A 19,009-nucleotide genomic window follows, 5' to 3' on the forward strand; every position below is an offset into this window, starting at 1 on the left:
GTCTGTTGTGTTTCACTGTGATGTTCTTAGGTTTTGTATGATATTTGTGGAGCTTACTATGGATAAAGGTATTTTCCATTCCTCAGTAGTTTCTCACAATCTTGTCCTCCACCTGAGCAAAGGCATCATTCCCGGCTTGCATCAGGAAAAACTTAAGAACCTCTCAGGACCTACTTGGACAAAAGGCTGAATAGTGGTGGTACATGTGGTGGTCTCCATAGGCAAAAAATATTCCAGAGCCATGCTAAGAATCCAAACACCAAATTGTGTGGTATCATCTTCACAAATGGTCCTGAAGGCTTCCTAGAAGGCAGAGATTTTGTCGTAAGCAACCTGACAGGTCTGTTCCAATAGTACCACACCTCTGGCTTGCTACCTCTGGCTTTCTCCAAGTGAAATGTGAGTTTTGGTCAAGAGTTTCAGCGGTTACCCTTAAAAGCATTTTGCCATTACTAGGTAGCTCCAGTTGCTTGCCTGTGAGGAACTGGCTGAGAAATCTGTGGCGTAGTTTAGGGTAATTTCCATCTGTACTGCTTACTATCTCATATATTTCTAGGTAGCCTAGCATTGAAGATGGTTGGTATTTAAGCAGAAGTAACTAAATACTAATTGCAAAGGTCTTTTTTTGGGTCTTTTTCTCTCTCTCTTTTTTTTTTTTTTAATTAGGATTGCAAAGGGCTATCAGAATTCCCCTGACCTGCGCTTGACGTGGTTGCAGAACATGGCTGGAAAGCACTCAGAGAGGAGCAATCATGCAGAGTCAGCCCAGTGCTTGGTCCACTCCGCAGCCTTGGTGGCTGAATACCTAAGCATGCTTGAAGACCGGAAATACCTCCCTGTGGGGTGTGTTACGTTTCAGGTAGGAGTTGTGCTATTTTTGTATTTTGGGGTTCTGTCATTGCTGCTATCTCCTATATGCCAGATACTGCTGTGCCTAGATACTCACGCAGCATTTACTCAGTTTATTTTGGGGAGAATGCATTACAGCAAGTTCAGAAAAACTTTTTTTTACGCTTAAAATCTGTCTTGGTTCCGCTGAGTAGACTGAATGAATCCAGTTCTTTTTATTTCTCTATGTAAGATGTCTTTTTTACCCTCTGTTTAGTCCAGCCTTTGTAGTGGGTGCAATTGTTCTGATGTAACTTATGCAAGTGGTTCCTGTGACTACTACCGTTAGGCAAGGCACCACTGCGCAGAGCAAACAAGCACATACTGAGCTTTGAGCATGTAGGTGGTCCAGTACAATTAGCTTAAGCGTGTGCTGAAGCACCCTGCTGGTTTGGTTCAGAAGGAGATGACATAAAATGCTCGTGAAAAATGTTAGTACTTGATTGAAAATCAGCTGGCTTTCAAAGTATTGACTGTTATTAAAATTGAGTTAAATATTTTATCTACATTATTTCTCCTTAGAACATATCTTCTAATGTTTTGGAAGAGTCGGCAGTTTCTGATGATGTTGTGTCACCAGATGAAGAAGGTATCTGTTCTGGAAAGTATTTTACAGAAGCTGGTCTGGTGGGATTGCTGGAACAGGCTGCAGCATCTTTCTCCATGGTAGACAACTTTAATTTCTTTCTCTATCTCCTTCAGCAATCTCATGTTGCTGGGCAATATCATGGAAAATATTTTCTCTATGAGTCTGTATAGCTCTATTGTAGCTGCTTAATTCGCATGGAGCATTGGGAGTTTTGGCGGTTCAAGACAGCTCAGTTTGCCCTCTCAAGTAAACTGCAGTGAACGGAGTCTGGAACCAAAGAGGGCTTTGTGTGTTTCCAGCGTCTCTCACTTCAGGACTGCCCATTTTGGAGTTCACAATAGGAGAGAAAGGCCATACTGTTTCTCCGTCTATTCGAAGAGAGTGGGCTGAGAGCTTTGTGTGAGCAGTGTTAATGAGCTAGTGGTAGTGTATCCATCTGAAACGAATGAAAGCAAGTGAATTATTTCCCACAGCATAATATCAAATATTCAGTGGGTTTAAGTACAAGCAGCTATAACTCCAGAGCAAAGACTCAGAACCGATGTTGTGGGCAGGCTAAGTTTCATGATGCAGTGTCTCTTCTTTATGAGTCACCTTCACTAGAGACATCCTAACAGAACTTCACAAAGCTCATTTCATGGAGTGCCAAAAGTGGATGTAGAAGTCCCTTAGGTTGAAGATGCACTAAGCAGAATGAGCAGTATTATGCACTTAAGCTTCCATATTCAGTTCCCATAGATGTGGTTAGAATCCTATTTAGCTTGTGCTCTTGTGCGTATATCCAACCAAAATAACCCAATTTTATTTCTTTCAGTAATCTCATTTACTAGTAGCAATGTGTAATGCAGTAGACTTAATTCCTAAGGTAACTGGGGATTTTATTCCATGTATGTGTGTATATATTTTAAGAAAAGGTACTGATTACATCACAGTGCCTTTTGGTATGTAAGCCACCTCTGCAATCCTGCGATGTACACCCTGGTAGTATGTATCACTCTTGCAGTTGAATTGCTGGAGGAATCTGATGGATGTTATTTTTGTAGGCTGGCATGTATGAAGCAGTTAATGAGGTTTACAAAGTCCTTATTCCTATTCATGAAGCTAACAGAGATGCTAAGAAGCTATCTACTATTCATGGTAAACTCCAAGAAGCATTCAGCAAGATTGTTCACCAGGTAATGATTTGAACTTTCCACTGTAATGTGAATTGCAACAAAATTTCAAATGCTTAGTTCAAATAAAAACTAACCTCTCAAGGAAAAAACATTTTAATCAGATTACACAAGAATTGTCAAATGGTGATCCGCAGTAGATGCAAGGATCACTAATAGGATTTTTCTCCCTCTGTACATTTAAATTGAGAAGCATGAGAGAACATCACATACCAAGTTTTGTTGTAACTTCAGAAATATCCAAGAGTTAAAAATTCCAATCATCCGTCAGTTTATTCTTTCAGATATTATTTTAAAATGTGTTTTACATGCTGTATTTCTGGGGAAAAAAAAAAAAACAAAAACAAAACAACATTGTATTTTGCCATTAGCCTGGTAGGTAACACTGAGAAACGTTGGGTTTTTATTTGTCTGTTCAAATGGTGGCTAAGCTGCTGAAGGAACCTTTCTAAACTTAGATGGTACAAACCCTACCAGCTTAAGTGCTGAGTATTTGGTGCGAGATGTCAGATATTATTAACTCTCACAAAGCTCAACAGACCTCAGCTAAGCAGGAGATGAGAGCACATGGCAAGTTTCTAGAAGCACTTTACCTTCTAGGAGAGGCCTGTTGGGTGCTTGCCTTTCTTGCAGGCGGGCAGGTGCTCAGCAGACCCTCCTCCAGGACATGCCAGTGCAACTCTGAGTCCCCTACCCCAACCAGCTGTCTGGCTGTGAACTGCTGGGTCACTGTTGTCTGTTGGTGTGGTTACCCTTATGTTAACATCACCTCCTCAATAGGTGAAGATCAGTGCACCAATTTCGTAGAATCCACCAGGTCTACAGCAGCTGAGTGTCTGGTTGCTCTCCATGTTCTGACATTGCTGGATTTGTAAGGTTAAATGAACCAGTGAAGGACAATCACTGAGTGTCATTCTGGGCCAGAGGAGTCTATTTTGTTGCATGATGTCTTAAATTGAAACCATTTCAGGTTTACAGTACCTTATATTGATGGTCATGTTTTGGCCTTTGAAACTCTTTTTTTGGTTTCTGTGACATGCGCTTTTTACTTTTTATTACACAGAGTACTGGCTGGGAGGTAGGTAACTCCATTTTAGTTAGTAAAGAACACTAATAGATTTATCAGATGACTCACGCCAATGCTTGCCCACATGTGCTAGTTGTGGGTATTTCTGTTGCTGTCTGCTGTTAAAACTGAATTCATTAACCAAAGAAATACCAATAAACCAATTGTGGTTGTAGTAGGAAATTCTTCATAAGAAGCTGTAGGTAGTGCATGGATGCTGATGTGTTCCACTAATGAGGTTCTTTGGTGAATGAGCCACTGTATCATCACTAGTTTGTTTTTATAATTCGTTTATATTTCTTTTCATCAGCATTGACACAGAATATCATCCCTTCATACCATATTTTCACCCCACCCACAGGGGTCGATTTAAGCAATAATGCTCAGAGGTACTAAAAAACAAAACTGGTTTATTGCATGTGCAAATCATATCCCAGACAATAGGCTCCTTCAGTCTATTCATTTAAGAACAATCAATTTGTTATGTAGCTTTTTTTTCTGGCAGTAAAATAGCTTGGTTGTGTTAACTGGAATCAGTTTTGCTGCTTTCATTTTTGTAGAAGCTGTTTGTTCACATTTCTACAACATACACCATGAGAACCACACGTTGGATTAAAAATATAAGCAAAGCAGTCATCTTTGTCTGAAGTTGCACCCAGCACAGCGAGTCTGGTAAATCAGGCCCTAGTCCAGTTGACACAGTCGGTACATGAGTGTTGAGAAGTCCTAGAAGACATTTTGAACATTTTGTGACTGTCATACATTATTTGCATAGACTTCAGCTGTCCAGTTAATCTCTTATTTTCTGCAAATCAGGCGACTCGGTATGAGCCATCTCACTCCAAGTTTCCAACACAGGAGAGCATTTAAGACCACACTTCCTGAACTGGGGCCAAGATCAAAGTTCCTTTGCATCGTGTGACATAAATCATTTGGGCTGATGATGTCCGAATGACAGTTTTTGAGTTTTGGCCTAGCAGTAGCTTAAATTAACCCCCACCATTTAAGGGCTGCTCCTGTAAATTGTTTGCATATTCCTGCAAGAGATCCCAGCAAGTGAAGTGACACCGCAAACTGCAGTACATGTTGTAGGAATGGAGATGATACACGTTCAATAGCTGACAAACGTGGAAGCCTGTGAGCATCTTTTTTGATTAGTCTGCCCCTAAATCGACCCCTGAAGAAAATCCTGTCATTGGTTATGATTCTAACATCACTCAGTCATGTTTTATTGCATGGTAAAAGACACCCATGGTTTATGTTCTCGTCTGTCATCGTGCTCTTCCATTGCCACACTTCTGATCTTTGTGCTTTGTAGCTTCCAGATTTGTTGCATGTGTTTTCCTTTTCCCTTATTTTTAAATACCTTAATTGATGCTCACCCTTTTTTTTGTTTTAAAATTTATTTGCTGCCAATTTGCTGCTTGTTTGTTTTTTGGAATTTCCCTAATTAAATACTTTCTGTTTTCTCCTCTATCGCCCTGGTTGCTGACCCTCCTCCCCACTCTTACTATTGTCTGTTGTGGTAAGTTCCTACTTGTGGATTTTTTTTTTTTGCTTTCTTTTTCCCTCCCCTTTTTGTTTTTTGTTTTACTCTGTGAAAATCCCAATTTAATTTTAGCAACAAGCTATGCCAACAGCAGGATTCACCCCTTGTGTCACAGGAAAAGCAGGATTGCCAACTACAAGCCTGTGTCCTGAGTCTGACACCAATGCAATTCTGAGACCTTAACAATACTAAGTGGTGGGTTTTAGTTTAATAAATGTTGAATTCTTTTTGTTTACTTCATAATTAGGGAAATTCTGAGGTAAAAGCTTTTCATGCTTTGCCATGAGAATTCAAAAAATGTGTTTTTTAAAACATGCACAGTAAGGTTGCCTTGAATAGCAGGACTCCAGGAATGGTACTTAAAAAAAAAAAAAAAAATCAATATTGAAAGATTTGCAATAGTTGGCAACACTGCAAAGGACCTTGGGTTAAAATTGAGCAAGAATATATAATGCTCGGTTTGGTGCAGATGGTTGGATGGTGCATTCTGCACAGTGTGTATGAAGGAAGGAGTTGCTTTCCTTCATTTTCCTTCATACATACCTGAGGCTGGTTCTGCCTCCTGGCAGCTGCTGTTGTGGTGGTCTTGATGGAGAAAGCAGATGATAACTTTTGGGTCTGATTTTCCAAATTTTGTTGGCAAAGCTTCTTGTGTGTATGCAAGAGATAACTAAAACTTTATTCCCAGCAATTTTGAAAGGTATTTACCATGCATAATAACAAATCATGAACCTTCATGTATCATGGTGGCTGTTATCTGCTCTGCCAGTTCTGTGATGGCTATTCAGTGTTCACCTTCATTCTCTTCTTCTCCCAAAGACCTATTATTTTTCAAAAAAAAAAAATAATAGGAGATAAAATGCTTTTAATATTTTCTCCCTCATACCTGCATTTTTAGCTCTTTTCAGAAACAAGACCATGGAGTATATTTAAGTGACCAGTTTTGATTTCGGTACTGTGATTGCAGAGTTAAATTGGCTAAATTTGAAAGACAAGCTGCTGGTGAGGATTGCAGAGCGATCCCAGCCCTTAACTCCAGGCAAGAAGTGGAGCTCCCCTCATTGCAGGCAGCATCCAGCTCCTGAGTGTGTTTGTGAGGCAGGGATAAGCCCCTGGGCCTTTGCTCACCCCGAGGAGTGTGTTCCAGGTGCAGGTCCCCAGGCACGGCCACAGGCTGGGAAGTTACCTGCAGGAAGGAAGCAGGGGAAGGACTTCACCAGGCCAACCCTGCCTGCTCTGGGCAGGATTGAGAAGCAGAAAGCTGGTGGGTGAGGAGAGCAGAAGTCGTGGTGTTGGCCCAGGGCTGCTTGGTTTCTCCCCAGGCGCCTGATATTCACTCTGGAGGCATTTCTCCTCTGCACCTCCCACCACAGACCCTTCTTTATCTCCAAAGACGCTCTCACAGAACCCCAGGGAGTGGAAAGGGTTTGATGGTTTAGCTTGCTGGGAGCGGTCACTGCTCAGCTCACGTACGTTTAATGGCTGATGGATCATGGCTTGGTGGGGAGATGCTTCTGTCACATCCAGAGCTACCCAGGGCTCCTCACTGCTGGCTTTTCTCCCTGGCATCCTTATGATACCCGAATGGCAGCAAATGGGTTGAGAAGGAAAAGCCAGTGCAGCTGGTGTTAATGGGGATGAAACGTGTGTATACTGGGAGCTGGATCTCACCAGGCTTCCCAGCTGCTCCTGGGACAAGGCCACATTACTCTTACTGTAGGCATTTAGTACCATTTTAGTACCAGAACTCCTTATTGATGTTGATAATAGCATTTTCTTCCCCCCTCATTGTTATTTTCACAGCAACACAAAAGTACACTGGCTGTAACAAAAAGCTGTGTGTGCACAAGTCCACGTGGCCGATACCTCATAGGAACTGGGTTCTGCAGATGCTTCATACCCTGAAAGATCGCAGTCTTCTGCCTTACAGCACCGAGATTGAGTTGTAAAATGCAGCAACAGGGAGGGATTTTAGCATAATACTGTCCAAAAATGTGGCTTTGGAAAGGTAGTGCTAAGTAAATGAAGGGTTCAGAAGGCTGGTCATTGCCGTGCGGGTCTGGAGGCAGGGCACTGAGGAATAATGGAAATATAATGAAGAATAATGAAAAATAACAGTGTGTCCTTCAGGCCAGTGGCTTGCTGTGATTTTTCCAGTTTCCAGAGTTTTCCTGATTTTTTTTAATTTTTTTTTTTTTGGTTTGGTTTATTTGCCCTCTTTGCCTTCTGTAAATCATGTACACCATCAACACGAGAGCTCAGTGTTGCCATAGCAAAATACCAAATAAAAATCATACACAGCAGCCAGGACACATGTAGGGGCTGTTCTGAAACCTATCACTAACCCCAAGCAAGGAGCAGTGAGCACTACGCTCCACATCACTCTGTCACGAGAGTAAAGGTGAACATTTCAGAGTTTCTCGCTGAAAGGCATTTCTGGTTTGTGCATGCGGAGTGCCCTGTTTAACAAAAGCAGAGGTGTGGTGTAGTTTTAAAGCATTTTTCCTCCTTCTCTTAATCGGATTTTTCTTTGTTACTTTCCAGCACAAATCTTTCCGTTTCTCTTCTTTTGTTGCATTTCTGGGCCAAACTCACCACTGGCTCAAAAGGAAGCAGGTACATGACGCAGTGAATTGCATCTGCTTTCAGCAGCAGTGACTTTGGCCCTCCGTTTTAGAAATTAGTTCCTAGACAAGACTGTAACACCTTCAGTGGACGTGCTGTCCAAACGGCACCTGGTGTGTGTGTGTGAGTGAGCTGGGCACTGACATCGGCCCAATCCTGCAATGACTTCAGCACAGATCCCGGGGGCTCGGTGCGGGTGATTGCCAGGGTTTTTTGCAGGGGAGTTTGTGTGCAGCATCCTCCCTGCGTGCTGCAGGCACTCAGCAGCTACAGACCAGGGTAAGGGGTGTCTGCAGACTTTGGAGAGCCTGAAATAATGACCCAAGCAAAGGAACTCGCCTTCGTTCCTCAGAGATGTCCCAACAGCCCCAGGCTCCTTCTGGGGTAGGAAAAGTCATTGCAGGGTTGGGCTAATGGTCATAACCGATCCATAAATCTCATGCTAGTTCATAATTTCATCGTGGCGTTTGCTGCTAAATGCATTCATGCTGAGTTCCAGGTGTGTTTTTCTTTTCTTTCTTCCTTTCTATTTTTCTTTTTTTTTTTTTTTTATTAATTTCGTTTTGGTTTTGCATAAAACCCGGAGCTCGTCTGCAGCCACGCTTACGGTGTGCTCGTCTCCACACTGAAATAACCTTTTGTTTGTCCAAACCTAGGATGGAAAGAGGATGTTTGGCACCTACTTCCGCGTTGGTTTTTATGGAACTAAGTTTGGAGACCTGGATGAACAAGAGTTTGTTTACAAGGAGCCGGCGATAACAAAGTTAGCTGAGATTTCCCATAGGCTGGAGGTGAGATGTTTGTGGCTGACCTCAAACTCTGTGAATTGCACTTTTACTGTTTTCCATCAGCCATTTAAGGGCTGTGTTCCCAAAGCACAGGACCATCAGGTTTCTTACCTCCACACCATGTTTCTCTGCTCCTAGAGATTGTGCCCTTGAAGGAGTCTGACTTTCAGAGCCCCCAAATCTGGGGTATCTCAGGTCTCTGAAGTTTGTTTCAGCCATGGACACGCAAAGGCAACTCTGATGAATCTAACTGGGGCTTGGGTGTGTTTCCAGGCACCACCCAGAGATCATTTGTCTGTACTGTGTGGTTGTTAATCTGGTTCGGTGCCAACTAACATGCACCTAGCCAATGTCTTGGGTCAGAGACTTCCCGGCAGCACCGTGCACAGATGAGGCCATTCCCTCTGGAAGATGCAAAGAGTTCAGCAGCACCTCTCTGGGTGGTGCCATGCTAAGTGTTCCTCAGACCTGGCCCTGTGTTATTTGCTAGACCAGCTCTGACGTCCTGTTGTTGCTCACAGCTCAGTTGCTGTCCCGTGGCACTGAGAGCAGCGGTGTTATTTGAGGTCTGAGCACATGAAACTGAGCTCAGATCCGGCCATTCATCCAGGCCAGCAAAGCCACGCTCTGATGTGGCACCTGATTTCCACGCAGATCCTGTATTGACCCCGGTTTTCAGTTGAGCTCCCAGACACGCAGCCAGCTCAGAGGCTTGTTAAAAGCCACGCAGTGTGTGTGCTGTTGGAAGGCTCCCGATTTCGCCTGGCTTCCAGGGCGTTGGGCTTGTTTTTTTTCCTGTTGCCCCTGGAATGTGATTGATTTAATTCTCCTAGGTTCAGCAGATCCCATTCATCCCTGGCACAGCTTCTGTTGAAGGCATTTTGGGCTTCACCTCTCCTGAATGTGCTTTTGTCTCCCCGGCCTCCATCTTTGATGGCTGCATTTGATGTTCTCTTGCAATGTGTTTGCTCTTGATTGTAGGGATTTTATGGAGAACGGTTTGGGGAAGATGTGCTCGAAGTGATTAAGGACTCAAACCCTGTGGACAAATGTAAACTAGATCCTAACAAGGTAAGATACAAGCAGAGGTTTAGCAGTATCACTGGTCCTGAATGTACAAAAACGTAATGGGCCCAATCCTGCCCTGAATTCCACCAAGGAGGCAATGGAATCCACGTAGAGAGCTAGAGAGCATCTTGTGGCTGCTCGGGGACAGAGTTGGGGAAAATCATCCCAGCAAAGGAGTGCAGAATTAGCCATTTCCTTTGGGAAGGTGGGAAGGGAAGGTTAAGAGACAAAGGGACAGCTCAGACTCAGGCTGCATTCGCCTTTCTCTGTAATCTCTGCTAAATGCAAGGAAGGAAGGGAGTTTTCCATTCAATGGCCTCTGGCTTTTTTGCAGCTGTAGCGTTTTGTCATTCTTGTGCTATGTCCTTTAAGCATAGCAAAAATAACAGGAACATGCCTAGAAAACAAGCCTCCAGTTGAGGGCAAAGCATTATCTGCAAAGAAAAGAAGGAAACACTTGAGGGGAGAGGGGCAGTGTGCCGTATCTAGTCCAGAAAGTGCTGAGCAGCTACCAGGCACCCCTATTTCCCCGTCAACATGAGCGTGATTTTTTGGAGTAAAGACAAAGAGCAGTCCTAGTTCTTCGGAGGAAGGAGTTAAAGCCAGCTGGGTTATTGCACTACTAGAAAGGAAGGAGTAGAAATCATCTCGTCTGTGTGGCCTCCCGAGGCACCGTACTTGACTGTACAAACCTGGGTTCCTTCCTGCAGGCGTACATCCAGATAACCTACGTGGAGCCTTACTTTGACACGTACGAGATGAAGGACAGAATAACTTACTTCGACAAAAACTACAACTTGCGGCGTTTCATGTACTGCACGCCCTTCACGCTGGACGGCCGAGCTCACGGGGATCTGCACGAGCAGTTCAAGCGCAAAACAATCCTGACGACGTCCCACGCCTTCCCGTACATTAAGACCAGGATAAACGTCATCCACAAAGAGGAGGTGAGGAGCACGCTCTCTGCATGGCAGACGTCCCCAGGGGTTTCCTCCGTCTGAAGGGAAATATTATACAAGACTGAGGGAAGTGGATGTTGCTGAAACTCTTGCATAATGTACCCCTGTACGTTTTGTTTAATGCCACGGCCACATCCCTTCACACCGTGACACAAATGCAGGTGCACCCTCTGGCCGTCATTAGCCCGTCTTTCCCTTCTCTGCTAAAGATGCATAAATTTCACACAGGGCAAGAGCAGGCAGTGCTGTCCTGAGGCACTCTGACTGTTCACTTCAGGGACAGTGTCACATCCCTTCATTTTGATCTTCAGACCGGCTCATTCCTGCTGAACTGCTTCCTGTTCATATTCAACTTAAACCAAATTCAGACCAACGTACAGATGCAGCATGTCCTACTGCCTTTTTCACCAGTGTATGCGGACACAATGGAAAATGCATTTCCGTGCAAGGCAGGGAGCCTGCAGGTGTTTGGGCACTGACACAGTGCTGTAACCCCAGGTATTTGGTAGAGCACTAAGGGACACTGCAGCCTGCCCTCTCAGGAGCAATCTCAGAAAGCTTTTGAGTACTCAGATGTAGAAGCACGTTTAAAAACCAACCTTTTTCTTAATATTTCTAAATTAAGATTGAGAGGATGCCATTTCTAGAGTGCTTCTCTCCAGGATATCTGTCCTGTTGGTGCCACCCCAAAGCATTTCTGAACGTCTGTCTGGCTGACAGTCTCAGCCATAACGAGCATCCCGTATTTTGTCTGCTTGCCTAGATCATTTTGACGCCTATTGAAGTTGCCATAGAGGACATGCAGAAGAAAACACAGGAATTAGCTTTTGCAACTCACCAAGACCCCGCAGACCCAAAGATGCTGCAGATGGTGCTACAAGGATCAGTAGGTACCACAGTAAATCAGGTGAGAATCCTTTTTGAGTTGGAGACACTGGGGTGGTGCCCATCACTCAGTTCAGTGGATGGGCAGCATTGGGCCTTATTTTTAAGTTACCTTGTGTGTTTTTTTTTTCCATTTAGTCTGTGGGATGTGTTTAAGGTCACTGCTGGGTCTAGACCAGATGCTCTCAGTGACTTTACAATTTGAGTAAGAGTCCTGAAAACACAGATTTGGAAAAAGGCTGAGGAGAGAGAGCCCTTCTCCCTCAGTAACCTGCTCCTTCCTGACATCCGCAGTCATTCCCACCTGCTTCTTCTTCCTTTGTTAAAAAAAATAAAAAGGAAGTTTTATTGCTTTACCTTCAATTAGGCAGGCTCTGGTGGGTGGAACTAAGATTGTGTCCTGCTGTGGTTTTTGCACAAAGTGGAAAGCAAAGCTGGAGTGGAGAAATATTGAGGAAAAGTTGAGGGAATGTGAGCAAACCTCTATTAATACTCAAGCTGGAAAAAACAGGGCTGGAGTTTCAAGTTCTGGGTTTGAGTTCACAGTGCTGGCGAAGGCTTCCCTAGTTCCATCTGCATTGTTTAAACTTTTTCTTAGTTGTCAGTTGAGCAAACTTTGTCAAGAATCATTGTAAGAGAAAACAAATGCAGAATCTGTGTACTTTCTCACACTGTTTTCCAAAAGCAGAGTTTTATTTAAAAAATGCCTAGAAGACATTCAGTGGTCATGATATTTGGTGATTTATGCCAGATTTACAGCTGCAATTCTTTAAGAAGCATTCTGTGAGGCAATGTTGCATTTTGTGAATGTGTCTACGTGCAAGAATTTTCTCCAGCGAGTGGATATGACAGACGGTTCTTAAAAATGTACTTTTTGTCTTTGCTCCTAAAGGGACCATTAGAAGTTGCACAAGTTTTCTTGTCTGAAATACCCAATGATCCAAAGCTCTTCAGACACCATAACAAACTACGTCTCTGTTTCAAAGACTTCACAAAAAGGTATGGAGTATTGTCTTCAAACTGCCTGCCAGACACATTTATTGCTACCACATCAGGCAGGAGCTTGTACAATAACACAGGGGCTATCCAGAGAGAGGAGTCTTCACGTTGTAACTTCATCTGTTTGGTTTCAATATGCAGCTATATTCCTCAGCTGCCCTTTTGGTTCCCTGTGGTACTGCTGGTTCATGACTTCACTCAGATCAAGTGCTGGAGTCATTTGGCTTTGCTGTTTATCAGGAAGGAATTAGTGATCACAGCTCAGCTGTGAACAAGTGTTCTGGTTCAGGAAACACAGCGAGCCACATTGGCACGAATGAACTCACAGGTTGGCAGGGTCAGGCGAAACTGTTGAGCTGGCCAGGAGTTTTAATTTCCTTCTGAAGTGAATTTCTCCAAACCGAGTGGAAGCATGCTGGCAGAATTCTCTCAAGAAACTGCTCTGGCTGCTGTACTTCCCTCTTGAGTAATGCAAACCACAGCCTCAATCCAGCATCTTTTGTAAGCACCAGGGAATAATAATAATAAAATAAATAAATAAATAAAACTGTTCCAAGCAAAAAGATCCAGTGGCAATGTAGTTTTTCCATAAGTGACGAGTGGTGTTGGTGATACAACTCTTTTTGAACCCTTTCTTTAAATGGCATCTTTCCAAGTAGAAGAGTTCCCAATGAACATTTCATAGTCTGCTTTTTATTAATCTTTGCTGGGGAGAGCAGTTGGTCTATCAATCTTTAAATCTGCTTGGACTAGAAGTAGCTATGTAGAGATAAGCTTTTCATTTCTCTTCAGCAAGTATACATGTAATTGGAGAGTGAAACTAAAATAAAAAAGAAGTTGCCACTCTGGAACTGAAATGGAAATTGGAAACGTGACATCCTCTCCTTTCCCCATGGAGACCAACTGGTTTAACTGAGCCTTTATTACCCAAAAGACAAGATAGAAAAGGATATTATGTGCCATCCCAGAGGAGGAGAAGGAAAGCTTTTGTGCTATTAAATTAACAAGTCTGTAGCAAGCATGTCCTTTTTTACATGCCCAGGTTTCACAGGCTTTTGTTTTCTAGATGTGAAGATGCCCTGCGCAAGAACAAGAGCTTGATCGGTCCAGATCAAAAGGAATACCAGCGAGAACTTGAAAGGAATTATCACCGGTTAAAGGAAGCTCTCCAACCCTTGATAAACAGAAAGATCCCACAGTTGTATAAGGCAGTGTTGCCAGTCACATGCCACAGGTGGATATTTGATTTTACTCTTTCAGCAGAGATAAGGAGGGTGTAAAACCGGGCTGTCTGATCTTCCTGGTGAACCTGTGAAATCTCTTTGTTTTTAATTGTGTCTCTCTTCTGCCTGAGTCCTTCCCTCTTTCCTTCTTTCCTGAGCTCAGAACACATCCCCATCCCAGCAGTTATGGTAGGTGGTGTTCGGTCCCTTTTGTTTCTGATCTATGAGATTTTTTTTGTTGTTTGTGCTGCTTCTGTTGAGATTCAAAGCCACCTTCAGTGGGGTGGGACTTTGACACTTGTGCATTCCCAGTGGAACTGGGATGAGGAGCTCCACGAGCACGTAGCGTGACGTGAATGGAAAAACTGTTGGCGTTTCACATTCTGGAGGACTGGTTAGCTGAGTCAGGGCTTTTTGTTCCTCCACGATGAGACTGAAAATAAAAAACCTACTGGGAGTGTGTGAAGCAGCTCGGAGCCCTTAGCGCTGTTACCTGCTAGCACCAGCTGTGCCTGAGCAGGGGGACTTTGGATGCAGCTTCTAACCAAGTTCTGGCTCCAAGAATAGGGCAGAAGTACTTTTCAGCAGGTACTCTGCACATAATCTTTGCCTTTCTGCTATTGAAAAATACTCTGCCATGACTTCTTTTAGCAAGGTAGGCTAAAGCAACCCAGCAAGACTGCCCTGGCATCTTGGTTTAAAACCAGTGGGTGTCGTGGGTTGGTTTTTGGTGAGTTTTTTTTGGAAGCACTGTGTTAGCAGGACAGTGACAGTACTTTTAGTGACAGATCCTTTAGAATATTTGTGTGCAGGTGGACTTCAGCTCGTGTACATGCAGTTGGTTTAGGAGAACACAACCCTGGTTTTGAACTTGTCCTCGTGTAGGTGTTGTTCAGAGAAAAAGAGCAACAAGGAAGATCAAAATTGTGTTTTTTCTGAATTTCTCTTTTCACATTTTAAACACAGCAAGACTTGGTACAGGATGAAGAAGGAAGTGAGTGTTCCCAGCTTGCACAGAAACGCTCAGCAGTGTTTCTGTAGCTGGATTTGATGTGTTTCTCTGTGTGGTGTATGTTACAGAAAGGTGGCCTTTCTCATTACCTGAGTTCCTGACTTTAAATGCTCCCCAGATCATGTATGAGTTGCTAGCTCTCCTCAACTGCAGTCACTTTTCACTTGCTATTCCAAGCAAATCCCACTTAGATATTTACTTGAAGGACTTCAATAGGATTTAAGTAGTGCAGATGGTTTGTGCTGCTGTTTTGTATACACATGAATTCAGTTTTCTGTCAGCTTTTTCTGTTGGTAACCGTTGAGCAGTTGAATGATCCCAGACACAGGCCCCTAACAAATTCACTTGCAATGAATTCATGTCAGTGGACTTAACTTTTGTAGTAACCAGCTGTAGAAAATACTGGGAAATATCTAAAGAATCATTCATATTAAGATACTTCTTATTTCATCGTGGAAAATACGAGCTCATCGTTATATTTTCTCTCCCTCAGAGACTCCTTCAGCAGGATGAGCCTTCGCAAAATGGATATCTAAACGAGTTAAAAACCAAAATTAAAAAAAGCACTTACAATTAAGGTTTTGAAAAGAGAGAGCCTTGCTATCAGCGCTGGGAATCAAAGAAGTTTTATTGTGAAATAAAACTCGGACTTCATCCTGGACATCCCACACACCTCTTCCTCCATCAAAGTGTTCAGTGGCCAAAAAAATCATTTTGAATTGTCAAATGTAGACTTATTGATGTTTGAAAAAAATCATGAAAGTGGTATCCAGAGTATTGGTGATAAGCTGTAAACTTACCTGTTTTTTAAGGCATTTTTATGACTCAAAGGTACACTAAACGCATTTACCTTATTTATAGCATTACCTAATGTTAAATTTATTTACTTTTAGTTCATATATTTAATTTATATTAGGACCATACGCAAATGCATTTTTGAAGTTTTTAATGTAGTGATGATGGTTATTTTGATGGTACTATTAAATATGTGAATGTTTACACTTTAATTCCTGTGCATTGGACTTCAGAGCTTGCCATCCTTGGGAAAAAGTTTCAGAGTAAGGTAAGTCTTAACCCTAATGCTTCTTAACCAAGTGGTATTTTTTTATTTTTTACTTATTCTATCCTTTCTCCTTTGTAACTCTGAATACAAATTGCTGCAAAGAAAAGTAATTCTGTCTGTCACCATCAGAAGAACTAAGGCTTGCCTTGTTCCCACTTCACCTCTGCCAGTACCAGTGAAGGCGAGTTTCAGCATGATGACTGTGTGGTGTATGGCTGTTTCCACCAGCTAGGGAGTCCAGACACAGTCCAGTAACCCCATCATACTTTAAATGTACAATTCGATTTAGCAGCTTACAACTAGGCTGCTCCTTCTGGCCCTCTTTCAAATTAAAAACTAATTCATGGGGGGTGAAAGGTGGGAAAATAAGGACAAAAATGATAAAACAATTTCACTGAGTTAACAGGGGCATTCCTCACATTGTTATTTATAGGAAGCAAAAAAAAGTCTTTTCTAAGGCAGTTATTTTGGTGGCTAAGACAGCACTTCAAGGAAACAGAATTGGAGCTGACTGCATTACTCCTAAATCTAGTCCTTCGTCTTTTCCTCTATAGTGAACAAGGTCGCTTGGAAAAAAGGGTACGTGATTAAACACGAGCTTACTCACTCTACATGAATACCTAAATATACATACATAAACATGTATTTATGTATATATAGGTTAAACAAATAGATAAGAGTACTGCTGTAAGCATATATGTAATCATACAAGAAAATATATATGCTTTTTAGCCAGGAGCCTTTAAGGTTGCAATCACACTGCACGTCGCCAGTTCCAAATCGTAAGTTTGACCTTTCCAGTCTAAATACCTTTCATATTGATTTCTGCTGTGCCCATCCCCAAGGTGCTGTTTCTTTGGGTCCCCCCTTTCTGTTTGAGCTCCTGTAGCGGCAGCAAGCACCCACCTTTCTGCCACAGTAGTGAGGTCTTTTTTTGTTCTTGTCGCACTTGGTTATTTCTGGCTGCCCATCACACTCTTGCTCCTGAGCAGGGCTGGAAGGGCACCAGGGCTGGGAGCCCCAGCGGGACAGGGGCTGAGGCTCTGCAGCCCGCAGCGGGTGCCAGGAGGAAGGGGAAGCAGCACTGATGATTCTCGTTTTCTCCCATGCTCTTTTTTTTTCCCAACAGCTGCGTAGTGGTGGTGCTCTTCTCAGCTTACGGGTCTTTGAGTGTTTCCCTTGATCACGTCATCCTGAACTAGGTCTGTGGTACGGGTTGTAACACCGAAAGGTCAGCATGGAAGTTCCGATGTGAAGAAAAACTATTCCTCTAACCTAATCCTTTTTTTTTTTTTTTTTTTTTTTTCCTTTCCTTGCCCTCATTTCAAAAGCTCATTGCAGAGCATGGAGATGTTAAGAAGGTGTTGAAGGTAGCAGGGGAGTTGGGGACTCTCATAATGGAAGATATTAGGGAGGAAGGTCACTTTGCAAGATATTGCTAGTAATATGTACAAACAGATTGGGGGGAGGTTGGAATCCCAATAGCCATGAAAGAATGAAACCTTAACTCACTGTAGTTCTTGTAGATGCTTTTCTGGCTGAAGAAATAATATGTTTTAATACAAACTGTGGACAACTGTCCCTTGCTAGCACTGTCTAACCCCCCTTCAGCATAAATCCGCATGGCTTATCAGTACAGCCAGCTCAGCAATTATGTAAAACTCGAGTGTTGTATCAGTGAAGGCTAAAATTGAGCAGTCACTCTTTGTTTTCAGTTACAGCAAACCAGGGGTCACGTGTAGTGCAAGACATCGGCTACTGCGGTGTATTACTAGTTCAGGAAGGGCAGCGAGTGCTTTATTTGAATAAACCTCAAAACAAGGAAAAAAAAAAAAACAACATGAAAGAACAAAAACCATGAAAGAACGTTTTATATATCCTCATGCCATGGGACTGGTTTTACTGCAGCATATTCCAGCTGGTGACATTTTGCCTTCAAGCGCTTACACAGGCCAGTCCTCTCAAGCCGTACGGTACGATGGAAGGCAGCCGGGTCTGTCTTTGTTGGCACTGTAGCCACTATTTTGCTGCATATAACCCTATTTTGTTTCCACGGAACATTTCCTGTTCCTATAACTGGGTAAGAAAAAGATGTCCTGGGTCAAGTGTGGAAAATAAAACTTTTTCTGCAGGCTGAAATTCAGCAAACTCCCTAAAAAAAAAAAAAAAAAAAAAAAAAAAGCATTCTGATGTGATTTGGCTATCCTTGCAAGGTAAGATTACAATTATTTTGGGTGATTTTTTTTTTTTTTTTTTTTAAAGTGTAAGTACTTCTTGTTTTGGACAGTGAAATTACTTAGTACGATTACAATGTTTTGGTATCTCATTGAATTCGTAATTCAAGATTTTTCTCCTCCGCAGAAATTATTAGACAGCTGTTCAGCATGAGGTTATAGGCAGCTCCAAGGGTAGTCCAGCCTTTTTTACACTTTCATAATGGAAGTACAAGTTTTCTTGGCTGAAGCATGTTTTACCTATTGCAATCATGGCCTGTACAAAAAACAGCAGTCCATCAGATCATGAAAAATACACCAAATATATTTTCATGACTTATCTCAGTGTTTATTGCATTATAAAAAAAAGATTAAAAGATTGTTAAAAAAAAAAAAAGGGAGAATAAACAGGTACAGGTTTCTAGGGCTTTTCTTATAAATAATTAATATTTGAAAAAGCTTAAACATATTCTGAAAAATAGGGTGTGCTTACATGCTGGGTATCTTTCCTTGTCTGTCTGTGCAGCAGCACTTCACGTCATGTCAGCAGAGCTTGGTGTATGTCATGCCATGTATTTCAAATTCTGATTGATTGCAGTTTACAGGACGCTGCTCAACATTTTAGCATCTAATAGATGAGTTTGGATTTTAATCTCTAGCATTTAAATGTCAAACATTTGTTTTTACAATAATCATAGTTTTCCTTTTCCATTGCCTCCAAACCTTACTGTAGTCATCAAGTCCCGTGGCGTTAGGATGTGGTACAAGACAGTTAAAAACACAAAATGCTGCTACTTTAGAGCGCTCTCATCTTCCCTTTCAAGGTGGATCATTTCCCAACCATTCTGTAACGGTGCCCAACCACTCCCACTTCCCCCTTTTTCCTCTCCGAAGACAAAGTCTGACTTAG

General features: G+C 42.5%; 1 protein-coding gene across 6 annotated transcripts in view; it reads left to right on the forward strand.

Moving 5' to 3' along the window:
• Positions 1 to 16,076, forward strand: part of DOCK7 (dedicator of cytokinesis 7) — a 97,864-nt gene extending 81,788 nt beyond the window's left edge. For 3 of the 6 annotated variants that reach the window (XM_032191918.1, XM_032191920.1, XM_032191922.1), the window contains 11 exons: positions 667 to 859; positions 1,411 to 1,554; positions 2,521 to 2,652; positions 3,713 to 3,727; positions 8,555 to 8,680; positions 9,659 to 9,748; positions 10,456 to 10,692; positions 11,468 to 11,611; positions 12,482 to 12,588; positions 13,655 to 13,822; positions 15,317 to 16,076. In XM_032191918.1, coding sequence (XP_032047809.1) covers positions 667 to 859; positions 1,411 to 1,554; positions 2,521 to 2,652; positions 3,713 to 3,727; positions 8,555 to 8,680; positions 9,659 to 9,748; positions 10,456 to 10,692; positions 11,468 to 11,611; positions 12,482 to 12,588; positions 13,655 to 13,822; positions 15,317 to 15,359 — 1,399 coding nt within the window. In that variant the 3' untranslated portion in view covers positions 15,360 to 16,076. Of the gene's footprint in view, positions 1 to 666; positions 860 to 1,410; positions 1,555 to 2,520; positions 2,653 to 3,712; positions 3,728 to 8,545; positions 8,681 to 9,658; positions 9,749 to 10,455; positions 10,693 to 11,467; positions 11,612 to 12,481; positions 12,589 to 13,654; positions 13,823 to 15,316 lie in introns of all 6 variants that reach the window. The other 3 variants (XM_032191919.1, XM_032191921.1, XM_032191923.1) reach the window with 1 other exon arrangement.
• The last annotated feature ends 2,933 nt before the right edge of the window (positions 16,077 to 19,009 follow it).

This window comes from Aythya fuligula, chromosome 8 (genome assembly GCF_009819795.1).
Source record: "Aythya fuligula isolate bAytFul2 chromosome 8, bAytFul2.pri, whole genome shotgun sequence".
In the NCBI taxonomy this organism is placed as follows: domain Eukaryota; kingdom Metazoa; phylum Chordata; class Aves; order Anseriformes; family Anatidae; genus Aythya; species Aythya fuligula.